This window comes from Nerophis ophidion, linkage group LG11 (genome assembly GCF_033978795.1).
Source record: "Nerophis ophidion isolate RoL-2023_Sa linkage group LG11, RoL_Noph_v1.0, whole genome shotgun sequence".
Taxonomy (NCBI): Eukaryota; Metazoa; Chordata; class Actinopteri; order Syngnathiformes; family Syngnathidae; genus Nerophis; species Nerophis ophidion.
This window is the reverse complement of record NC_084621.1, coordinates 58,529,391-58,545,388: the sequence shown is the minus strand read 5'-3', so window position 1 is coordinate 58,545,388 and position 15,998 is coordinate 58,529,391. Positions and strand designations below refer to the sequence as shown.

The 15,998-nt window shown below is 40.5% G+C and overlaps 1 protein-coding gene across 5 annotated transcripts in view; it reads left to right on the top strand.

Annotated features, from left to right (window-relative positions):
• LOC133562305 (myelin basic protein-like) overlaps nt 1–15,998 on the top strand; it is a 48,780-nt gene that overhangs the window by 10,530 nt on the left and 22,252 nt on the right. For 2 of the 5 annotated variants that reach the window (XM_061916349.1, XM_061916350.1), the window contains exons 2-4: nt 8,948–9,052; nt 9,194–9,220; nt 13,856–13,885. In XM_061916349.1, the coding sequence (XP_061772333.1) occupies nt 8,948–9,052; nt 9,194–9,220; nt 13,856–13,885 (162 nt within the window). The remainder of the gene's footprint in view (nt 1–8,947; nt 9,053–9,193; nt 9,221–13,855; nt 13,886–15,998) is intronic. The other 3 variants (XM_061916351.1, XM_061916353.1, XM_061916352.1) reach the window with 2 other exon arrangements.

The following is a 15,998-nucleotide window of genomic DNA, read 5'->3' as shown; positions in this document are numbered from 1 at the left end:
TTAGGCTGCCCTTACCACTGTGCTACAAGACACAGCTTGACTCTTAACCTGAATGCTAAATATGTCATAGAATAATCAGACCCATCATTTACAGTGGGGCAAAAAAGTATTTATTCAGCCACCAATTGTATAAGTTCTCCCACTTAAAATGATGACGGAGGTCTGTAATTTTCATCATAGGTACACTTCAACTGTGAGAGACAGAATGTGGGGGGGGAAATCCAGGAATTCACATTGTAGGAATTTTAAATAATTTATTTGGACAAAATATTTGTGCAAAATGGATACATGGATGATACAGCAGAGGATTGGGAGAATGTCATGTGTTCAGATGAAAGCAAAATAGAACTTTTTGGTATAAACTCAACTCGTCCTGTTTGGAGGACGAAGAATACTGAGTTGCATCCCAAGAACACCATACCTACTGTGAAGCATGGGGGTGGAAACATCATGCTTTGGGGCTGTTTTCCTGCTAAGGGGACAGGACGATTGATCCGTGTTAAGGAAAGAATGAATGGGGCCATGTATCGTGAGATTTTGAGCCAAAACCTCCTTCCATCAGTGAGAGCTTTGAATGGTTGACCAAATACTTATTTTCCACTATGATTTACAAATAAATTCTTTAAAATTCCTACAATGTGAATTCACATTCTGTCTCTCACAGTTGAAAATTACAGACCTCTGTCATCATTTTAAGTGGGAGAACTTGCACAATCGGTGGCTGACTAAATACATTTTGCCCCACTGTATGTGCCACAAGAGAATTGTGATGGTCGGGTTGAAATATAAATAATCTATATATACCTTCACAAAAAGGGAAACTAAGAGATGTGCGTACATTTTGCATCTCTTAGGAAGCCTAACGTTTTGTTTTGACCATTTCACTTGCTATGTTCATACATTACATGCACCATCTTATGGCTGCTACAGTACATACACACATATATTACATGTACACTGTCATAGTCTTATTAGGGTGTGTGTTCACATTTTGTTGGTTTGAAACAATACTTGACATATTGATACAAGACAAAAAGGGTTTAGGACCCTTCAAACTTGAGTTATTAGTCAAAAGTTTAAAAATAACACTATTAGGGATGGGCAGTATAGGAGAGGATAGACTAGACCAGGGTTGTCAAAACTCATTTTCTCCACATGGAGAAAAATCTACTCCCAAGTGGGCCAGACGTGTAAAATCACTGCACGATAACTTAAAAATAAAGACAACATCAGATTGTTTTCTACCAACATGGATACATGGATGATACAGCAGAAGATTGGGAGAATGTCATGTTTGTCAGACGAAACCAAAATAGAACTTTCTGGTATAAACTCAACTCGTCGTGTTTGGAGGAAGAAGAATACTGAGTTTCATCTCAATAACACCATACCTACTGTGAAGCATGGGGGTGGAAACATCATGCTTTGGGGCTGTTTTTCTGCTAAGGGGACAGGACGACTGATCCGTGTTAAGGAAAGAATGAATGGGGCCATGTATCGTGAGATTTTGAGCCAAAACCTCCTTCCATCAGTGAGAGCTTTGAATGGTTGACCAAATACTTATTTTCCACCATAATTTACAAATAAATTCTTTAAAATTCCTACAATGTGAATTCCTTGGGGGTTTTTTTCACAGTTTTTCTCTCACAGTTGAAGTGTACCTATGATGAAAATTACAGACCTCTGTCATCATTTTAAGTGGGAGAACTTGCACAATCGGTGGCTGACTAAATACTTTTTTGCCCCACTGTATATTAAAGTCAATGGTGCAAAATATCGAGAGGAGCCAGATGAGGTGGTTCGGGCATCTGGTCAGGATGCCACCTGATCACCTCCCTAGGGAGGTGTTTCGGGCACGTCCGACCGGTAGGCGGTCACGGGGAAGACCCAGGACACGTTGGGAAGACTATGTCTCATCCTGATACAATACTTGGTATCGTTGCTGTCTATACTTTTTTTTCGATCCGCCCACCCCTGGGCGGATCAAGAACTCTAGTTAGCTATACTTTTTATATCCTTCAATTGGTGTGTAATTTCGCATGTTTAGCTATTCATTGTCATCCAGTGATAACGCTACTTGAAATTGAGTTTGTTTTCCTCCATGGAGGCGAAGTTTATTGATTTAGAAGTTGCAATGTGGAGGGACATTAGCCACAAGCTTGTTAGATTGCGTTGAGGAAGCGTTGGTGTGCTTGTGGCTGTCAGGTTTGCAGGATAAAGCAAGAAACGTGCATTTTATTAAACATGTATATCATTTATATCATTTATATATTGTCTATATCAGACAACAATACACTGTTCGAACAGTCGGGAATGGATTCATATGGCCCCATTCCTGGGTGCATCTCGTCGAGAGGAAGGTGGGGAGTGTGAGGGGGGTAATCATTTTGCAATGCAGTGTGCTGAAAATGGCGGAAAGCGCCACTCTACTTAGCAGATGAGATTGTGGTTAAAGTTGGAATTGCCATAAAAGAAATTTTAAAATATTCAACACTCTACTGCTGTCCGGCGGTTAAAGGGAATAGTGCATTCCCCTGACCCTCAATTTGTCATGTTTCCTGTGTCAGGTAAACCGCGACAAATGGGGCCATTTGAAGAAGGTATGTAGGAAGTCAGTTAGAATTAGAGCTTATGTTCATGTAAATGAGGATCCTGATTTTGTCAGCCTTCAAATCTCTAGAACATTGAAATGATTGAAACCATAAATCATCAAATAATATGATGTGCTATATTATATTTACATGTGAATAAATGACGTATTAAAACATCTAATGTTTACGTTTCAAGGCACCCTTTTCATTATGCTATAATAACACATTCGCAAATAGGTGTTTTGCTTTTCTTCCTTTGTATAAAAAGTGGCCTAAATAAGTTGTTATTATTTGAGAAGAAGAGGGCAGGTAAACATCAAAGGGTCCACAGACTGACAAGATGCCAGCAGAATTTACTTTCTGTCACTCTACTTTCTTCTTGGCCGTACCGCAACAAAGTCCAAGGTGCACGCAGATTATTGTCCTATTCCTTTGATTCCATTCTGTCTTCCTCTGTTACACACACACAACAACAACAAAAAAAAAAAAACAGCCACGAAGATACAAACAGGAAGTTTTTCTTTTTGTTATTGGACGCAGCAGACGTTACAGGTGAGGCTTCTACGGGTTGCACTATTGAAATAACTGAATTTTCCAAGAATTGTTGCTGAATTGTTGCCGTGGACCCCGACTCAAAAAAGTTGAAAAACTTATTGGGGTGTTACCATTTAGTGGTCAATTGTGCGGAATATGTACTGAACTGTGCAATCTACTAATACAAGTCTCAATTAATCAATCAATCTTTAATATCTACAGGATTGTGTCTCTTAAATGAGCTAAATAGCGAGTGCAATCCATTTAGCGTGCCTGTGCACATGAATATGCAGAATATATGTGAATTATTAGAACAAGCACAATACTGGGAGGAGGAGATGCAAATATTATCATTTCAATCAATCAATGTTTATTTATATAGCCCTAAATCACAAGTGTCTCAAAGGGCTGCACAAACCACGACATCCTCGGTACAGAGCCCACATAAGGGCAAGGAAAAACTCACCCAGTGGGACGTCGTGACAGTGACTATGAGAAACCTTGGAGAGGACCGCATATGTGGGAAATCCCCAACCCCTAGGGGAGATCGAAAGCATTGGATGTCGAGCGGGTCTAACATGATATTGTGAAAGTCCAGTCCATAGTGGTTCCAACATAACGGTGAGAGTCCAGTCCAAAGTGGATCCAATATAATAGCGAGAGCATTTGCATTGTGATTTATCAAGACTGAAACTGTTCTGCGCCTGCTGTTTTGCGTCTATATTTAGCATGTTCAGAGTATGCGTGCAAACTGGAACAGTTTTGCACGAATGGCCTTGCCGTGTTCTGGAAGAGGTTCTCTTCTGTGATCGTGTAGACAATCTACATCAGGGGTGCCCATTACGTCGATCGCGATCGACTGGTCGCTCTCGGAGGGTGTGTCAGTCGATCTCAAGCCAGGCATTAAAAAATAGACATAAAAATGAGCAATCATCAATCATACCAAGACTTCACTTTCGTCAGTTGTTTGACATTCTCGGCACCCGAGGATCTTGTGAGATGACGCTGGCTGCTGCGAGCTCATATTTAAGAAAAAAATCACTAACAGGGCGGACGCAGAGAAACACATTTTATTTCTAGAGACTCCGTACCTACTGTCAAAACTCTAAAGACCGACTGCACAGTTCCTGTCTTCACCATAAAAGACCTGTTTCATCCTGCCTGTGCTAACAAAATAAGAGTCTCAGAAAGCTAGCGTGCACAAGCTAGCAAGCTACGGAGTTTGATGCCAATGTATTTCTCCCCCGCCCTCAGCGACCGCTTTCTCACTTGCTTGCCCACCCGCACTCTCACTGACGTCACTCACCTGCTGCCAGACATTAAAGGGCCACACACATATGCTACTCTCATAACAAAGTGTTTAAAAACGAGTATGCAAGTTGGACAAATGAGATGCCAAATCCAACCACTTTCAAGTGGTATTGGACAGAAAGGAGGACTTTTTTTTTCCTCCATTTGAAAATGCGGACGTTATCAGCACCACTGTCTGATTCCAATCAATGCAAGTCATCAGAATCAAATACACCAACTTATATTCTTGTCTTCATGAAAGAAAGGAATCTATGTGTGTTAAACATGCTTGTATTATCATTAAACACCATTAACTTGTTAACAAAAATGTCTCTTTCATAAATAAATAAATATAAATTATAAATAGGAATGAGGTAGATCTCCTCGACTTGGTCAATTGAAAAGTAGCTCGCCTGCAGAAAAAGTGTGAGCGCCCCTGATCTACATATTTCTGTCAGAAATAAAAATATCAGACGTATCATCTGTCCAGCAATTCCATCTTTGCGCTGATGAATGACTTACTGTTTGTTTTGGAGACAAACAAACAACAAAACTATGTCTGCTAGACATTTTTTCTTTATGTTGTTGTTGTTTTTTTACCCCGGAGAAATAATATTCAGGGGGTGTTGGAGCTTATCTCAGGTGCATTCGGGCGGAAGGCGGAGTACACCCTGGACAAGTCGCCAACTCATCGCAGGGCCAACACAGATAGACAGACAACATTCACACTCACATTCACACAGTAGGGCCTATTTAGTGTTGCCAATCAACCTATCCTCTTGTGCATGTCTTTGGAAGTGGGAGGAAGCCCACGCAGTCACGGGGAGAACATGCTAACTCCACACAGAAAGATCCCGAGCTCGGGATTGAACTCAGGACTACTCAGGACCTTCGTATTGTGAGGCAGACGCACTAAGCCCTGTTCCACCGTGCTGCTCGAGAAATAATATTAATATATGAAAACACTTCATGCAACATGCATTTTCTTGCCTCTGGATCAGTCCAGTTGCACCATTGCAGGCTTTGTTGTGTTCTGGCAAAAACACAGGATGCACGTCTGGCCTGCTAAAACATAGGTTCTATTGTCCAGATTGTGATTTATTATGCAGAAAAGGTGGTAGACATGATTGATGTGCGCTGCTGTTTTGCACGCACTAATACTCCATCACTCTTGGCGTTAGGATGGGGTCCCAGGCACTCCATCAAGTCATAAAAATGGTCCTTCAGTTAATTTTTGGGGTCCCACAATATTTGTTTCGTCTGACATCACATGGACAAAGATAAGACCTTCTGGAGGAAAGTTCTGTGGTCAGATGAAACAAAAAGTGAGCTGTTTGGCCACAATACCCAGCAATGTGTTTGGAGGGGAAAAGGTGAGGCCTTTAATCCCAGGAACACCAAACCTACCGTCAAGCATGGTGGTGGTAGTATTACGCTCTGGGCCTGTTTTGCTGCCAATGGAACTGGTTCTTTACAGAGAGTCAATGGGACAATGTAAAAGGAAAATGACCTCCAAATTCGTCAGGACAACCTAAAATCATCAGCCCGGAGGTTGGGTCTTGGGCGCAGTTGGGTGTTCCCATAGGACAGTGGTTCTTAACCTTGTTGGAGGTACCGAACCCCACCAGTTTCATATGAACATTCATCAAACCCTTCTTTAGTGAATAATTAAACATTTTTTTTTTTCAAATTCAATACAAAGTTATATGTTTTGTTTTCTGCGATGAGGTGGCGACTTGTCCACGGTGTACAACGCCTTCCACCCGATTGTAGCTGAGATAGGCACCAGCGCCCCCCGCGACCCCAAAGGGAATAAGCGGTAGGAAATGGATGGATGTTTTGTTTTTTTACAAGTGCACAACATGAACATCACCTGGTTCAAAGAACGAAACCAACACGGTGCATGAACTCACAACAAATTACACACTTGCAAAATAGATGGAAAATTGGAGGGAACATTATTTGGGGGGGTCGCCATAATACTTAGACTTAGACTTCCTTTTTATTGTCATTCAAATGTTAACTTCACAGTACAGATACGCCGATTGGGAGATGTTTTTATTTACACGATCGATTGAATGAAACTGGCTTCACGGTGGCAGAGGGGTTAGTGCGTCTGCCTCCCAATACGAAGTTCCTGCAGTCCTGGGTTCAAATCCAGGCTCGGGATCTTTCTGTGTGGAGTTTGCATGTTCTCCCCGTGAATGCGTGGGTTCCCTCCGGGTACTCCGGCTTCCTCCCACTTCCAAAGACATGCACCTGGGGTTTAGGTTGATTGGCAACACTAAATTGGCCCTAGTGTGTGAATGTGAGTGTGAATGTTGTCTGTCTATTTGTGTTGGCCCTGCGATGAGGTGGCGACTTGTCCAGGGTGTACCCCGCCTTCCGCCCGATTGTAGCTGAGATAGGCGCCAGCGCCCCCCGCGACCCCAAAAGGGAATAAGCAGTAGAAAATGGATGGATGGATGGATGGATTGAATGAAACTGTTATTAGTAGATTGCACAGTACAGTACATATTCCGTACCATTGACCACTAAATGGTAACACCCGAATACGTTTTTGAACTTCTTTAATTAAGTCGGGGTCCACGTCAATCAATTCATGAGTCTGGTGTGTCTTGACCGCTGCGCTCTGCCGAACCCCTGAGGCAGACTCACCGAACCCTTAGGGTTCGATCGAACCCAGGTTAAGAACCACTGCCATAGGACAATGACCCCAAACATGTCAAAAGTGGTAAAGAAATGGCTAAATCAGGCTAGAATTAACGTTTTAGAATGACCTTCCCACAGTCCTGCCTTAAATGTTTGGACAATGCTGAAGAAACAAGTCCATGTCAGAAAACCAACACATTTAGCTGAACTGTACCAATTTTGTCAAGAGGAGTGGTCACAAATTCAACCAGAAGCTTGTGGATGGCTACCAAAAGTGCCTTATTGCAGTGAAACTTGCCAATGGACATGTATCGTATTTTTCGGACTATAAGTCACATTTTTTTTTTATATAGTTTGGCCGGGTGTGCAACTTATACTCAAGAGTGACTTATGTGTGAAATTATTAACACATTACCGTAAAATATCAAATAATATTATTTTGCTCATTCACGTAAGACAGTGGTTCTCAAATGGGGGTATGCGTACCCCTGGGGGTACTTGAGATTTTTGAAAAATATTCTAAAAATAGCAACAATTCAAATATTCTTTATATATATATTTATTGAATGATACTTCAACAAAATATGAATGTAAGTTCATAAACTGTGAAAAAAAAATGCAACAATGCAATATTCAGTGTTGACAGCTAGATTTTTTGTGGACATGTTCCATAAATATTGATGTTAAATATTTCTTTTTTTGTGGAGAAATGTTTAGAATTAAGTTCATGAATCCAGATGGATCTCTATTACAATCCCCAAAGAGGGCACTTTAAGTTGATGATTACTTCTATGTGTAGAAATATTATTTATAATTGAATCACTTGTTTATTTTTCAACAAGTTTTTAGTTATTGTTATAGCTATTTTTCCCAAATAGTTCAAGAAAGACCACTACAAATGAGCAACATTTTGCACTGTTGTACAATTATATAAATCAGAAACTGATGACATAATGCTGTATTTTACTTCTTTATCTCTTTTCGTCAACCAAAAATGCTTTTCTCTGATTAGGGGGTACTTGAATTAAAAAAAATGTTCACAGGGGGTACATCACTGAAAAAAGGTTGAGAACCACTGACGTAAGAGACTAGACGTATAAGATTTCATGGGATTTATCGATTAGGAGTGACAGATAGTTTGGTAAACGTATAGCATGTTCTATATGTTATAGTTATTTGAATGACTTTTACCATAATATGTTACGTTAACATACCAGGCATCTTCTCAGTTGGTTATTTATGCCTCATATAACGTACACTTATTCAGCCTGTTCACTATTATTCATTTATTTTAAATTGCCTTTCAAATGTCTATTCTTGGTGTTGGGTTTATCAAATAAATTTCCCCCAAAAATGCGACTTATACTCCAGTGCGACTTATATATGTTATTTTCCTTCTTTATTATGCATTTTCGGCAGGTGCGACTTATACTCCGAAAAATACGGTAACCAAACATCAACATTGCTGTCTGTATCCTTTTGACCCAGCAGATTTTGTCACACTTTCAGTAGATTCATAATAAATTCATAAAAGAACCAAACTTCATTAAACAGTTTTGTGACAAACAAATATTTGTTCCGATCACTCCATCACAAAAAAACAAGAGTTGTAGAAAGTATCGGAAACTCAAGTGTATGTAAACTTTTGACCATGACTGTATATGCAATATCATTCTCCCAAAACCTGATTATAAAATGCACAAAGTTGACTGAGCGGCATTCCTTTAACAAAATGTTTATTATTGTGGAAGTAGTTGGCTGTTACATTTAATGACGGAAAATACGATAGTTTTACTGAGAGTTATTATGATGGCCAGGGCTACCAGATAAAGGGTCTTTCCACACTCAATAACGCTGTTTTGTTATGTGTCTCCACTCAGGGGTCCTTCCGTGGCGCCCTCTCTCCCGCCCCCCAGAAAGCCTCTGCAACATCTCCCCGTAAGCGAGGGCCCGACAACGCCGTGGTCCACTTCTTCCGTACCATCGTGAGTGAAACGGCGTCGCTTACGTGAACAACCTTGAGGAGATTCTGTCTTTGTCGCCATGTTTGTCTCTTTGCTCCTTTTGTCTGCCGTCTGACTAACTCTGTCCAAACACTTCACTTTCTCCGCCGGCGTCCTCCCCAGGTGTCCCCTGCGCCCCCAAAGTCTAGGGTGAGTTCTCCACGTGACACACGACCAATGCCTTTTGCACGCAAATAACACAGAAATTAAACGTTTATCAGTCGAGGAAGGTCCGTTTTTCAGATTGATCCAAAAGTCTGCCTTTTTCAAAAAAAAAAAAAAAAAAGATTATAAAGGTATTAATTTAACTATATTTATGTCATTTTTTTAGTCCCACCAGGGATTCACAACCTCACCAGAGCGCCAATTAACCCAAATTTAACTAATCCCAGCAAATTATTCACAACCTTGCAACTTCGTCCAATGCCCGCAACTTTTCCGCATATTTTTGCTCGATGAGATAACTCTGATTAAATAAAAATACACAAGCGAGATGTATCCATTCTTCCGTTTTCTTTTCCCCCTCAATAGGGGACAAAGGTGAGCTGGAGCCAATCACAGATCACATAAAGACAAACTAGTATATGAGCCACTACTTTTTTTTCCCCATGCTTTAAACTCTGCGGCTTATAAAAATGTATGGATTTTTCTTTGTGTACGGCTAAATCATGGAATGGATTAAGCAAAGTAATCAAACCATGTACTAAAATTTTACACTTTAAAAAACTGTTCTAAGTCAAAGTGTTTGGAAAGTACAAGAAAGAAGAATCCTGACTCCACTAACTGCACTTCAATCACTAACTTTGTTACAAAAAAGATCGATTAGAATAATACATAATGTTGGATATAGAGAACATACAAAACCTTTATTTATTAAATCACCATCCATCCAGCCATCCATTTCCTACCGCTTGGCCGTTACCACAATTCAACGATTTGGTGCATTTGCAAACAGCTAAATCGATGTACAAAGCAAACTATAACCTGCTACCAAAGAATGTACAATAATTCTTGTTAACAAAAGCGGAGAAATATAACATTAGAGGAAAATCTAATTTAAAACATTTGTATGCTTGTACAACACTTAAAACCTTTAAGCATATCAGTATGTTGAATTAAATTATGGGATGGATTAACCAAAGAAATCAAACAAGGCACCAATATGATTCAGTTTAAGAGACTGTTCAAACTACAAGTGTGCAGAAAGTACACAGAACAAGAATTATGATGAACATCTTCAACCCTTTTTTTAATAAAATAAAGATTATTTATGTATTAATATTTGTATGCTTACAATGGTATATTTATTTATTATTTATTTGTTCACTGTTCTGTTACAGAGAACAAGGACATTGGATAAAATTGCTATGTTACTAAAAGGGGTAGGATTAAATAAACTCTGCTTCTTCCTACTCCTTTTTGGACGTGTTGTAATGAAACAACTGGAATTGTGTGATGCATTAAATTGTATCGTATGCATGTTCCAAATAAACTGAAACTGAACTGAATTGAACTGAACTGGTAAACATCTTTGAACTTATTTAAAAAGAAGAATGATTCACCTCTTAAAGAATGGATAAATACATCAATGGCTTTTCTGTTATGTTTGATCAGCTGTTTTAGGGTCGTGATACAGACATGAAATATTTGCAATGTGTGAACAAACATTTACAACATCGTTCCATGTAAATCAGGGGTGTCAAACCTACGGCCCATGGGCCGGATCAGGCCCGCCAACAGGTTTTATCCGGAACGCCTGATGAGTTTGCCAAGTATTAAAATGAGTTGCATTTTTTTTTTTTTTTTTGAATGAAATAAACCGCTGTTCTGAATGTGTCCACTGGATGTCACAATAGCAATTCTGTTAGGACCAGCAAGAGGTACTAAGTAAAGCGTGGAATCTTAAAAACCTGCCGTTTTGTGTCTTCCGCTTCAAACACATCGTTATTTTGCACCCTTACTCCCGAATAATGTCTTTGTGTGGGTTTTAAGAATAGACGGTAGTATCTTGTATATTCTGATAATCAACTTTTACCTTGAAAATAATTTTTTGTCTTGAAAATCAACTTTTACCATTGCAAGATGCCTCGTTGTCGTCCTTTTTCCATAATAATGACATTAATAATACTAATAGATGGATACAATTATTTTGTATACACCCAAAATGCTTCGTAATATCAGAGCCAGTAGAGGCGGCACATTGACCAAACCGGTGAAATAAGGTCTTCTACCAACGGGTTCTAGGATTACCGCCACGACAGCCGCCAACTAAGGTATGAAAATATAGTGAGAAAACGTAACCCTTTCGAATAGTTTTACCTCCGATTCTCACGGTTTGTTGAGTTAAATCTGGGTTGATACGTGGACATGACAAAGCAGGTGTTTGATACCTCGAAGAGTTTACATGTTGTGTTTTTTTGTTCAATACCAGAAAGACTGCGACTTAAAGTTTAATCCTGGCTTTGTAGATAAACTGAGACCAAGTCTAAACTCATTGTGTTGTTGAAACCGCACCACTTTCCTCAGAATTTTCAACAAAATTGAAGTGTTTTTTTTTCCAGTGGATTATTTGTGATTTGTACGTTTTCACAATGTCCATCCATCCATTGTCTACCGCTTATTCCCTTGTCGGGTCGCTGGCGCCTATCTCAGCTACAATCGGGCGGAAGGTGGGGTACACCCTGGACAAGTCGCCACCTCATCGCAGGGCCAACACAGATAGACAGACAACAGTCACACTCACATTCACACACTAGGGCCAATTTAGTGTTGCCCATCAACCTATCCCCAGGTGCATGTCTTTGGAGGTGGGAGGAATCCGGAGTACCCGGAGGGAACCCACGCGTTCACGGGGAGAACATGCAAACTCCACACAGAAAGGTCCCGAGCCTGGAATTGAACCCAGGACTGCAGGACCTTCGTATTGTGAGGCAGACGCACTAACCCCTCTTCCACCCCTCTGCCAATGTGCTTGTTCTAATTTTGGCCAAAGTAAAACAAAGTAAACAACCTGGAGTTGTCTTTATTTTGTAGTTATCATGCCAGGATTTTACCATTCCGGCCTACTTGGGAATGGATTTTCCTCCATGCGGCCCCTGAGCTAAAATTAGTTTGACACCCCTTATGTAAATATCTCATTCCACAACCTATTGGTATATATCTGCACCTTGTCCAGTGCGACTAATGCGTGAAAAGAAATTGAGTGGGTGCGTCTTATATACATGTGCGCTCTATAGATCGGAAAATACGGTATTCACATTCAAACTTAAAGGGGAACATTATCACAATTTCAAAAGGGTTAAAAACAATAAAAATCCGTTCCCAGTAGCTTGTTTTATTTTTCAAAGTTTTTTTCAAAATGTTACCGGTCCCGGAATATCCCTAAAAAAAGCTTTAAAGTGCCTTATTTTCGCTATCTTCGAAACCACTATCCATTTCCCTGAGACGTCATACAGGGCTGCCAATACAAACAACATGGCGGTTACCACAGCAACATATAGCGACATTAGCTCGGATTCACACTCGGATTTCAGCGGCTTAAGCGATTCAACAGATTATGCATGTATTGAAACAGATGGTCGGAGTATGGAGGCAGATAGCGAAAACGAAATTGAAGGAGAAATTGAAGCTATTGAGCGAATAGCTATTGACGCTATTCGGCCATAGCATTGGTGTACCTAATGAAGTGGCCCATAGCATGGCTGCCTTATTAGCATCGCCGGTGAAATGTGCGGACCAAACGATCAGGACTTTCGCATCTTGTGACACTGGAGCAACTTAAATCTGTCGATTGGTAAGTGTTTGTTTTGCATTAAATGTGGGTATCTAGTTTCAAATGTACATACAGCTAGCGTAAATGGCATGTCAGCATTGATTAGCATAGCATATTAGCATCGATTAGCTGGCAGTCATGCCGTGACCAAATATGTCTGATTAGCACATAAGTCAACAACATCAACAAAACTCACCTTTGTGATTTCGTTGACTTAATTGTAGCAAATTTATCTGCAGGTTATCAATACATCTCTGTGCCATGTCTGTCTTAGCATCGCCGGTAAAATGTGCAGACACTCTGGCAAATTCAATGGGGGTCTGGCGGCAGATTTCTTGCCAGTGGTGCAACTTGAATCCCTCCCTGTTAGCGTTGTTACACCCTCCGACAACACACCGACGAGGCATGATGTCGCCAAGGTTCCAAAAAATAGTCGAAAAAACGGAAAATAACAGATCTGAGACCCGGTGTTTGTAATGTTTTGAAAATGAAAATGGCGGGTGTGTTACCTCGGTGACGTCACGTTCTGACATCATCGCTAAAAGACCGATAAACAGAAAGGCGTTTAATATGCCAATATTCACCCATTTAGAGTTCGGAAATCGGTTAAAAAAACATATGGTCTTTTTTCTGCAACATCAAGGTATATATTGACGCATGCATAGGTTTGGTGATAATGTTCCCCTTTAAGGGCAATTCAGTGTCTTCCTTTAACTTGCAGTAAACCAAAACATGCACAAGGAGAACATGTAACTGAGCACAAAAGCCGCATTTATCTAAATTATCTCCAAAAAGGCAGACTTTTGGATACAGCACTTGAATATTTTCTCCTCTCCTTCTTTTGGTATTTCTGCTCAATGTTTCCAACCTCTTCATCCCCCCTTCTCCCACTGTCTTGTCTCCTCTGTGTCCCCATGACTACCTCCCTCCCTCCCCCAACACCTGGTATTTCTGACCGTCCCGTCTTCCTTTTTACTGCCTGTCCCTGTCTCTTATGTGTTCCACATGTCCAGTGGAGAGAAGTAGCAGCCAAGATAGGTCTGGTAGGTGTCCAAGAAGCGCAGAGGTTTCATGGCTCATTAACCAAGCGGGGCAGACAAGGTTGTCCTGTCGAGCTTTTACGCGTGAGGCTGCGCCTCCTTTTTTCATTTAGTCTCCATCGTCCACCGCAGCTCCTCTGACTCGCTCACTTTGCGCCTAGCTTTCAATGTTTTTTTTCACATTGTCGAGCTTTGCAGGCTGACATACAGTTCCGCTTAGAGGGTTGGTTGGATGTCAGGTTCATTTTGAACCGTTGTTTTTTTGTCAATTATTTTCCAAAACTAAAATTTTGCAATAATTTTGTGTATTTTAAACGTGATTAATATTATACATATAGTACATGGACGCACCAAATTATTTGAATCTATGCTGAGGGACGTTTCACAATGTTGTGAAATTAGACAAAACAAAGCCCTTTTTAAAGCCTACTGAAATGAGATTTTGTTATGCAAACGGGAATAGCAGTTCCATTCTATGTGTCATATTTTTGCTGAAAGGATTTAGTAGAGAACATCCACGATAAAGTTCCCAACTTTTGGTCGCTAATAGAAAAGCCCTGCCTGAGTATGTGCGCGTGACGTCAGGAGTTGCGGGGCTCCACACATATTCTCATTGTTTTTAATGGGAGCCACCAGCGGTAACAGCAATTCGGACAGAGAAAGCGACAATTTCCCCATTAATTTGAGCGAGGATGAAAGATTTGTGAATTAGGATATTGATAGTGAAGGACTAGAAAAAAGAAAGAAGAAAAAAAAGCGGCGGCACTGGGCGGCGGCAGTGTGAGCGTTTCAGATGCAATTAAACACATTTACTAGGATAATTCTGGAAGAACCCGTATCTGCTTATTGTTTTAATAGTATTTTAGTGAGATTTTAAAGATTGTAAAGACATAACTCGAGGTCGGATGGCTGCGGTGAACACGAAGTGTCTCAGAGAGAAGCCGAGGAGCCAAGCTCACAGCTGCCTTTTAAACCGCTGCTGCAGGATGACGAATAATCCAATGATGTCTCCGGTAAGATATATATCACAATTTCCCCATCCAAAAACATGCTGGTTGACGTAGAGAAAACATGTTCGCTTGACCGCTCCGCTTCACAACAAATAAGAAACACCGGCTGTGTCTCGGTGCTAAAGACAGCTGCAATCCACCGCTCTCCACCAACAGCATTGTTCTTCATAGTCTCCATTATTAAATGAACAAATTGCAAAAGATTCCAGATGTCCCAAATACTGTGTAATTACGCCATGAACAGAGACGACTTTTAGCCATGTTTGGTGCAGCCCTGATATTTCCTTACAGTCCGTGACGTCACGCGTACACGTCATCATTGCGCGACGTTTTCAACAAGAAACTTCCGGGAAATGTAAAATTGCAATTTAGTAAACTAAAAAGGCCGTATTGGCATGTGTTGCAATGTTAATATTTCATCATTGATGTATAAACTATCAGACTGCGTGGTCGGTAGTAGTGGGTTTCAGTAGGTCTTTAAAGATTGACTGTTTCATAAAGAATGGGGGACGTCTAAAAATCCTGGCGGCGCTCACTTCCTTCCCATGGCCACCCTGTCAAAACCAAACATTAGACATAAAACCTTTTTAAACAGGGTTGAAGCAGGCACGTATGTCAACAAAATGATATATTAAGCACCGAGCTATGTGAAAGTACGGCTGAGCTACAAACCCCGTTTCCATATGAGTTGGGAAATTGTGATAGATGTAAATATAAACAGAATACAATGATTTGCAAATCCTTTTCAACCCATATTCAGTTGAATGCACTACAAAGACAACATATTTGATGTTCAAACTCATAACATTTATTTTTTTTTGCAAAAAATATTTAACTTAGAATTTCACGGCTGCAACCCGTTCCAAAGTAGTTGGGAAAGGGCATGTCCACCACTGTGTTACATCACCTTTTCTTTTAACAACACTCAATAAACGTTTGGGAACTGAGGAAACTAATTGTTGAAGCTTTGAAAGTGGAAGTCTTTCCCATTCTTGGTTTATGTAGAGCTTCAGTTGTTCAACAGTCCGAGGTCTCCGCTGTCGTATTTTATGCTTCATAATGCACCACACATTTTCGATGGGAGACACGTCTGGACTGCAGGCGGG